We start from the raw sequence: 9,977 nt of genomic DNA on the forward strand, positions 1-9,977 counted from the left end.
ATTAATTTCTTTCTATTTTTAGTAGAGACGGGGTCTCGCTCTTGCTCAGGCTGATTTCGAACTCCTGAGCTCAAACAATCCGCCCGCCTCGGCCTCTCAGAGAGCTAGGATTACAGGCGTGAGCCACCACGCCCTGCCTTAAGGAATTTGAATTGTATATTGATATAACTTGTTTAATGTTTATTTCTGTGTGAAGTTTAAATCATAAAAATTAGCAGAGAAAGACAACACTCTTATTCATGTTCTTTCTTGTAAGAAGTGTATGCGTTACTATTTTCCAGATTGTGCTAGCCTGATGAAAAAGTGTGTGCAGTGTCGGGCAGTAGTTGAACGAAGAGTACCTTTCATTATGTGCTGTGGAGGGAAAAGTGCAGAAGATGCCACTGATGATATCTGTAAGTGAATTTTCTTTCTTTGCTTTCTTGTTGGACTTGCATGAACATCTCTTCTTATATTGCCTTATAAAATTTAAGATACCTAAGTTGGATGCAGAGAGGTATGGAACAGGTATGGTTTTTTGGTGCTCTTTTTACCTTACAAGCACCTGAAATAATATTTTTTCTATGCCGGGCGTGATGGCTCACACCTGTAATCCTAGCACTCTGGAAGGCCGAGGCGGGAGGCTCTCTCGAGGTCAGGAGTTTGAGACCAGCCTGAGCAAGAGTGAGACCCCCGTCTCTACTAAAAATAGAAAGAAATTAGCTGGACAACTAAAAATATGTACAAAAAATTAGCTGGGCATGGTGGTGCATGCCTGTAGTCCCAGCTACTTGGGAGGCTGAGGCAGAAGGATCGCTTGAGCCTAAGCGTTTGAGGTTGGTGTGAGCTAGGCTGATGCCGTGGCACTCTAGCCCGGGCAACAGAACAAGACTGTCTCAAAAAAAAAAAAAAAAAGAAATATTTTTTCTAGTGTGTGATATGATTATAGAACTTTAAACATTAGTCTTTTGAGAAACCTTTATGTATTGTATAAAGAATATATGTTCTTAAAGAAAATTTGCTCTTTCTTTTTAAGATGAAATTTAGTGTATTTAGGGGACATCATATTACTAAATATTTTTCAGTTTACAAAAGTATTAACCTTCATGTAGCATGTTTGCCTGTTTCATTTAAGTATTTTATGGTAATTATTTGGGACAGAGTAACTGTAGGTAAACAGAAGTGTAACCCAGTGAGTAAGTGGAAAGATGAAAAATATTTACCTTTAACTTTTTCAATAGTACAGCTGTTTCAAAATTTTTTTGTCTTTGCAGTAGATATTTCTTTGCACTAGATGGTATCTTTGATTTCTTTGTTCTGTGAACACATTTTATGAACAGATGAGGAAGAAAGTTAGTGTAGCAGCTTCTGCCCAAGGCTTTTGTCTTTATCATAAATAGAGCAGAATAAAAATCCCAGGAACAGATTAACGAGAACAAAAATAAAAGACCAAGAATCTAGGGAGTAGGATAAATAAAAGATATCCCTCCATTTTTGCAGATTACTGATCGTGACCTTTCTTGAATTCCTCATCTCAGATCAGTAACAACAAGGAAATTTGGACATAAAGGAAGGAGGCTAGTTTTTTTGTGTGTCCTCAAAAAAATCTAAGAGGCTTTAAGATAATTATTGCTGCCCAAACTGGCTAAAACCCTGCTGGCTACATTTTTGGGTTTGTATGATACAAAAGCAGAGAAAACAAGCATAAAATGTATTTGTGAGCTTGCCAAAGGAAACAAGTAGAACCTTGCAAAACCCGAAAGTCTGTGGTGGATTATGCTGTAGCTCAGTTCAATGTAATTAGAAATTAACATGCAAACCCATTTCTTTTTGAAAATTATAAATGAAAGAGTATAACATGAATGTCACTACTTTATCTGTTGTCCAACTGTGAAAAAATGTTTTGACAAGGATTCTAATAACAGTTTTGTATTTTTAATAAAACAGTAATAATTTTAGAAATAAAAAGTCATTATGTCAAAACAGTAATAACTGAAAAATTTTTTACCTGTTACTATAGCTAGTGGGAATATTCCAGTCTTACAGAAGGACAAGGATAATACCAATGTCAATGCAGATGTGCAGAAGTTACAGCAACAATTACAGGACATTAAAGAGCAGGTAATAATGATTTCATGTTAAACAGTGATTCTAAGAATTGCACTCAATATTTTTCTATGAAACTACTATGTTTCTAGAAAACACTACTAGTGTTTTCTGTATTAAGTATGGCTTATCTTAATGTATCACTTATATTACTTCAGTATTTACAATGAATAATAATATCTGATTAGAAGGTTTAATCAAGTACTTTCCAAAATAGGTAACACACATGACCAGTAAATATGAAAAAATGCTCAGCCATATTAGTGATCAGGAAATGAAAATTGAAACCACAATGAAATGCCTTTTCAAACCTACTAGACTGAGGAAAATGTTAAAGACTGTTGGTATCAAGTATTAGGCAGAATGCTTAGCAGCCATAACTCATACACTGCTGATGGCAAATATATATTAGTAAAAACACTTTGGAAAATAGTTTGCTATTGTCTAATAAAACTAAACAGGATATTGCTTGGGAACACAAACTTAGAAAAATACCATAGAGATGGTGTTAGAAGTCAAGGATAGAGGTATTCTTGACGGGGGGATAGCTAGAAAGAGACACAAAAGAAGTTTCTAGAGTATTAATGCTCCATTTCTTGATATGAGGACCAGTTACATGAGTTTGATCAGTGAACTTTTATTAAATTGTACACTTACAATTTGTGCACATTTCTATATATGTGTGACACTTTAATAGAAAGGAAAAATCTGTGTGACACACACACACACACACACACACACCCCCACACACCCACTCATATAAAGAAAAGCAAGGGAAAGATAATGCAAAATTCACAGTAGTGATTATCAGTGGGGGCTAGGGGGAAGGGCTTGGGGAGAATTTTACTTAAGGGGCTTCAAAAATAAGAGTAGCATTCCATACTTTAAACTGGGTATTGGTTATGTTGTTCTTTACATCCTATGTCAAAGAAAGTAATCCTTTGTATCTACTCAATATTTGATAAAAACAACAAGATAAAGAAATCAGGTAAAACTTGTAGGTATTAATATATGTTAAATAAGAAAGCAAGTCTTGACTGGGCGCGGGTGGCTCACGCCTGTAATCCTAGCACTCTGGGAGGCCAATGGGGGAGGAAGGCTTGAGGTCAGGAGTTCAAGACTAGCCTGAGCAAGAGTGAGACCCTGTCTCTACTAAAAATAGAAAAACTAGCCAGGCGTGGTGGTGGCATATGCCTGCAGTCCCAACTACTTGGGAGGCTGAGACAAGAGGATTGCTTGAGCCCAGGAGTTCGAGGTTGCTCTCAGCTAGGCTGATGCCATGGCACTCTCCTCAGGGAAATAGAGTGAGACTCTTGTCCCCCCCCCACAAAAAAAACAAGTCTTTTTTTTTTTTTTTTTGCCATACCTAAATCTGATTTAAAGGCCTGAGCAGCAGGGGTGTCATTTCTTTAGCTGACAGTCTCATCAGTATTGCCATGCAGTTATTAGAGTTATCACTCCTGTGTTTTTATCTGAATTTATAAGAAAATAACATAGCCAATAGATAGTGACCCAGGATAACTAATAACCCCTGTGATAACTAATTTCGAATTGAATGTATGTGCATGTATTTATTAGGCGTTTAAATACCCATCTGCAAAGATGGAGACTCCACTATTGGGCCAGTTTTTCTTTTGAAATCTAGCACCTAGCAATACGTGTTACAGAGTGAATAAATAATATGAATTTAAAGGTTCTTAATGTAGTTAGGAACATTTTTGGCTCATTAAAATATAAAATAAAATGTTTTTCAAATTTTGAAGCTCCCAGCATCTTGATTCCTTTCCCATAAGACAATTATAGAAAGATAAATCTGATTTTTTAACACATCTTTTGTGAAAAGCATTTTATCTCCTAATTATAAATTTAAATTGTTCTTATAATAAATGATGACACTTATTGGGCTGTATTATAGGTCCTGAAAGAGTAATTGAGTTGAGCTCTACTTATATCCAAAGTTTAACATTCCAGAAAAGTTTATTCTTCCTTAAATAACCCTCATCACCATATTTTATCACTAAAAAGTCATTTTCTGAGGTATGATGGGATTTCTCATAGGGACCTCCTTCAAGGTTATCAAGAAAGCCAGAGAAAACATCTGAATAACTCTCTTCATTTAAATATCCGATCTGTTACCACAGTGTTTCTTTAACAGACAGAAATTAATTTAATTTGCTAATAAGGATTTATTAATCTCAATGTAATCTAACACAGTGCACAGATATGTTTACTTTTGGATATAAGAGTTATTAATTAATTACATGGACCTTGAAAATTTATTAGAAACAAAGCTATTTTAATGCCATTAAAGAGTGCCATTTAAAAATCCAAAAAGGTGATTTTCTACAGCTTTGCTTTTCAAAACTTTAAGATATATAAATGTGACAGTTTTCTTTGGAGGAGTGGGGTTAACAATTTAGACCACAATTCCTTTTTTTTTTTTTAAACAATGAGCTCTGGTATTGTCAAGGTCAGTAATTACATTGTCAAATAAGCTTCAGGCCTGGTTTATTAATCTAGACATTCCTGTTTAATTATTCCATGTTATTTGGGAAAGATAATTCAAATGAAGTATTATGTATTAAGGCAAAATATGTTTTTATAAAGTGTGTTTTGTGAAGAAAAAAATTTCCTAGGGTGTTTCCACAGAAGTATATCTAAGATATTTCTAAATTCTTCTGAGTTCATGAAATTTACGTTTATTAATGTGTAACAAAAGCTAATTGGTTTTCACTTGGGCAATCTACATAGATACTGATGTAGTGCAGCACAATGTCTAAGAGCAAGAGCTCTGGGGCCACGCAACCCAAGTTCTCAGTATGGCTTGCCTTGAGGAAGGTTTTAAACCCCACTAAGCCTCAGTTTCCTCATTTTCCAAGTGGGAATGATAATAGGACTGAGGTTGTATCATATCAGGCATAGTGCCTAGCAAGTGTTCTTAGCTACATCTCTGCACTGCTCCTGGACCCCTATGTCACGTTCTTTTCATACAAGAGCAGCCAAGTACCTAGAGTTGAGGAATCTGAATCAGACTAAATGGGGCTGTTTTCATCCATTTCCTATTATGTTTTGGTGTTTATATCTTTTTGTTTTATATAGCTTTTTTAATTTAGTACCTTTCATATTATCCTGACAGTACAACCAATATTTCTGTTTTATAGGGATGATATTTTAACTATTTAAACATTTTTTAATATTATTTTTTAAAAGCATCAAAATATTACTTGACTAAAATAACAGAAGAAAAGTAATGATATAACAGAATTGTCACATTATGTCACTTTCAAAATATCAAATGCCTCAGCATTTATCACTTTGTTATCTCACATTACAGACAATGTGCCCTGTGTGTTTGGATCGTCTGAAGAATATGATTTTCCTCTGTGGCCATGGAACATGCCAGCTCTGTGGAGACCGCATGAGTGAATGTCCTATTTGTCGCAAGGCTATTGAACGAAGGATTCTTTTGTATTAACTAAGAACCACAGTGTGTTTTGTTAGCTAAAATATCTGATCATGAGATTTTAGTAAGCTTTTAAGCTAGTAGGAAGTTCTAATGACTTAATTTCTAATATCATAGTTTCTTTACTAGGATGTAATTAGACTGTAAATGTTCTAGAACAAAAACTCTACAGAAGTGTTTGAAATTGTGTTTTTTGGGGTTTTCTTTTTTCTTTTAAATTTAGAACACCAAATCCATGTAATTCGTAGGTAATTTACTTTTAGCTTCTAAGGGGAAACCATTACGGATCTCCTGGTTATTTTTGGTTTTATTGTATTTTCTCTTATAATTTATAAGTTTGTTAGACCTCAAAAGAGACATACTTGCTGTGATCAGTTATCCTTCGGTTTATTATGGTCTTACACAGTGAGTTGATGCAGGTTCTCTGAAAAGTCATGCATCAAATGAAAGGGGCAAGTCAAACCTAATGTCACATATGGTAAATGATGATGCTAGTACAAGTTCCGCATAGTTGAAGGGAACATTGAAGGGAAGGTTCCCTTTTTGAGATAACAGAAAGTTATCCACGTTTGTTTCTCAATTTTTAGAGTAAATGGATGCATAAAGAGTATAATGGCTTTGCATTTAGCTTATTTTCTAGATCCAAAAGGAAATTTGTTTAACTTGAATCAAATAACCAGTTTCTGATTTGTACACATTGATTTTAAAAGAAAAAAAAATTACCAATTTCAAAATTACTGATAGACATGAAAAGGAAAAATAAGCAATTGTGGGCAACTAATGGGAAAAAAATAATAAAAGAGTACCTGTTAACTGCCCATATAACTGTTAATAGTCAGTTATATTAATATTAATTTTTACACTGTTTTGTTCAGCCAGCATTTTAAAAAAATGTCTGTGAAAAGTGTTTTTCACTTTTCCCTGTGATTATTTACCTGGGCTTGACCTGACCAGTGAAATGACCTTACTCTATTTGGACCTCTGAAGTTCTATTTAGCTTTTCTAGTGTGCTGATCTGCAAAGGGTAATGCATTGTCCAAAGGCAGCGATCTTTTTTTTCTCTGTTATCAATTAATTCTGACAGTGTTACTGATTCTGCCTTCATTATAGGCCTTACTTCCATTCTTTCTCAGTAAGTCTTACTATAAAGAAAACAGTTTCTCTTTATACCTAGAGATGAGGATATTATTTAAACTGCCAGCAATACCCAAGACATAGTAAATAACCTCATAATAAATACTTTAGAAAATGTGACCAAGACATGTACAGAAATATGTCTGATTACCTGTAGATTTTTTTTGACACAAACTTTAGAGTATCTAATCATTTTCTCTCCTCTGAATGAGTAATCTTGTTGCCTCCAGGGTAAATATACACATAAATAAGTATTTTGCTGCTAGATTATAAAAATATCAGGTGTTTACAATAGTGTCTACTATATAATGTTTATAAACTTACTACTAAGAATAGTTATCTTCCTGTGTAGTTTTTTTCTCCTTTAAATCTGGCTAGCCTTTTCTTATTTCAGTTTTTCTACTGTAATACAATAATTAAATTTAAAATTACAGTGTCTCTAGCCCTTATGACACTGTGTTTCTAGCTGCTTAATTGCTGCTGCCTTTGGAAGTCCTGGTTAAAGCCATGGGGAGCTTTGCTGGCTGTTTTTGTCGTCTTGACAATTCCGTATCTGTGTTTAGCTGAGTAACTTACCATTTAGAACAGAAAAATTTTTATAAATTTCAAATTTGAATATTTGTATTGACTCTATTCAGTTATCTAATAAGGGGCCACTGAGGCTATTTTTAAAACTATTTTAAAGTTGTAAAAAGACAGAACATCTGATTGATGATGTTCACATAAAGACACAAACAAGACTATCTTCTTGCAGATTTGAAAACAGCATAAGTAAGGTTTTTCCTTTTCTTCCATGCCATAGGCCACCCATCTCTTTTCCACTAGATCCGCTGGTGAGGAGGGAGCACCTGGCTGACTCTTGGGGAGTTTGGCCAGCCAGAGTATCATGTGGTCTACAGCTCTACTTTACTTAAACAAATGCTTTTTATTTATCTTCTGAGCTGCAGTGCTAAAATTTGTATCCCTAATTGGTAATATCTTCTAGACTAGTTTTATTATTTCCTTCATAATAAAAGTACAATAATACAAAATTCTATCATAGAAATCATAAAGTCACTATAATTTTAGTGCTAAGTACTTGTGGATTTCCTGTATTTGTATCACTTTAAAATTTGTTTCATGAATAGAAAATACTTCTCTATTCATGTTTCCAAGTACCTAAAAGTTATTTTAAATTTATTTTAGATTTGTGAGAGAGAATAAATTAAGAACTTAATCATTTAAGTGACTTTCCTCCAACTCCCTGAATGCTACCTCTTACTGTATGTCTCTTAGCAGTACTTTTCCAGTTTGGTGTGTTTCTTCCTCATTATCTAAACCTCTTTATCTTGTGCCTCAAAAGAGCTTTTACTATTCCTAGAATTATTAAAAAACTGACATGCATTCATTTAAAAAAGTATTTATTGGGCCGCAGGGGCTAGATACACAACATTGAAAAAAATAGTCAAAGCCAAGTACAGTAGCTCATCCCTGTAATCCCAGCACTTTGAGAGGCCGAGGCAGGAGGATTGCTTGAGACCAGCCTGGGCAAGATAGTAAGACCCTGTCTCTACAAAAATAAAATAAAAGAAAAAACATCTTAGCACACTCACAATTTATTGTGCAGCAGCGTGTATTTAAAGTAATCTGTAGTCAAAAGGAAGGGATTCAAAGGTACAAAACATTTCCTAATATTTCAGAAGAGTTGTCATTGAGTTGTATTTGGATTCCCTCTCTGTACCCCCTCACCTTACCACATTTTTGTTATTCTGAGATTGTTAGCTTTGTTATGCAAAACACACATACAACTTACCAGATGGTGCTATTCTAATAGTGTTTGTCCACATAATTTAACATTCTTATTGCTTATACTATATACATATTTAATTTTGTTGGGAGCAAGAAGATTTTCAAGAGAAGATAATTTTGTATTAGTATAGGAATATTATATTAGACAAGTGTTTAGTTTAGCTGGCCAAAATATGCTTAAGATATTTGTAACTTTAAACATTGCAAATTGACCAGCTAGCTACTAAGGCATAAATTTAATTGATAAAGTTGGAAATAACTTTCTCGAGTTTATATTTTTGATGGCTTTAGCCTGTAAGAACATTTTAGCACATTGTAATGCATGCTGCTTAAGGTTTGTCCAGTTCAAATTTCAAAGTTTGCTTGGTCATATTCACATGGTAGAAACATACTGTCAAGCTATGTGTTGCCCAGTTGCTTTTCTTTGATTATTCTGAACTCTGGACCCTTTTTGGAATAGAACTAATTGTTAAATTTATGAACTAAGAGAATTAGGGAGGGAGTTGGATAGGGTCAGGACAGTGAGGTTGCTACAGGTAGGAAAGATAAAGAAGATAATGTAGATTCCATTAAAGCATTAATGGAGAGAATATATTTAATTAAGTAATAAAAAGGGTCTTTCAGCCAATCAGTTCTTAGTGTAGTTTAATAATTGCTTTGTAAACTATAGGCTTTACTACAGCTCACTTTTTTTTTTTTAATCCAAAAGGAAAAGCACTTATCCTCTCTGAGTGGCTGAAATGTTTTACAGTAGTAATTTGTGTAAAAATTGAATTTGGGGATAGATATTTTTTGCATTTTTGTTATGGTAAAAAACACATAACATAAAATTTACCATCTTAACTGTTTCTAAGTATACCGTTCAGTAGTGTTAAATACTTTCACATTGTGAAACAGATCCCCAGAACTTTTCATCTTACCAATCTGAAACTCTATACGCATTAAACAACAGCTCCCCTTTTCCTCCTCCCCTGAAGTGGAATAGAATTTTTAACTGTGTGTATATCAAGAAACACCTGAATTATTTAGTAGGTTCTTTGTGTTTGCAAGGTCTAAAGTCATGGTAAACTTGATCTAAGTCAAGTCTTAGAATTTGGGGGAGGGGCAGCATTTCTCTCTCTCTCTTCTTCCAATTGTTAGCAATCATAATTGAGTAGATTTTAAATGTCTATTAATTGGAAGAGTTTGTTATTTGGAATCAGAGGGGAGAGATACAGTTTAAGTATTAGAATTAGGTTAGCTTTGAGTTTGTACTAAATTGGGAAGGTAATAGATTTTCACAAATTATGTGTGCCTTGTTGAAAATGTCAGTTGTCTTTACATCTACTTGTAAAAGTTTCAAAATATGTTTTTCTCTCCAAAAGGCAACCTAATTTCATTTGCTTGAATATTATGATAGGAATGCTTACTGATACTACTTGATAATCATATAGCCTTGGAACTTTAACGTATATATATAACTATAGCAGTATTAATAATTATAGTTGTATTTCTTTATAACATTAAA

At 33.9% G+C, this 9,977-nt stretch overlaps 1 protein-coding gene across 1 annotated transcript in view; it reads left to right on the plus strand.

Annotated features, from left to right (window-relative positions):
• The window catches only part of MIB1 (mindbomb E3 ubiquitin protein ligase 1), a 150,426-nt gene extending 144,544 nt beyond the window's left edge, over nt 1-5,882 (plus strand). Inside the window, exons 17-19 of the mRNA XM_012652088.1 lie at nt 282-395; nt 2,000-2,100; nt 5,420-5,882. Of these exons, the coding sequence (XP_012507542.1) occupies nt 282-395; nt 2,000-2,100; nt 5,420-5,560 (356 nt within the window). The 3' untranslated portion in view covers nt 5,561-5,882. The remainder of the gene's footprint in view (nt 1-281; nt 396-1,999; nt 2,101-5,419) is intronic.
• The last annotated feature ends 4,095 nt before the right edge of the window (nt 5,883-9,977 follow it).

This window comes from Propithecus coquereli, unplaced genomic scaffold (assembly GCF_000956105.1).
Source record: "Propithecus coquereli isolate 6110/MARCELLA unplaced genomic scaffold, Pcoq_1.0 Scaffold38, whole genome shotgun sequence".
Classification (NCBI taxonomy): Eukaryota; Metazoa; Chordata; class Mammalia; order Primates; family Indriidae; genus Propithecus; species Propithecus coquereli.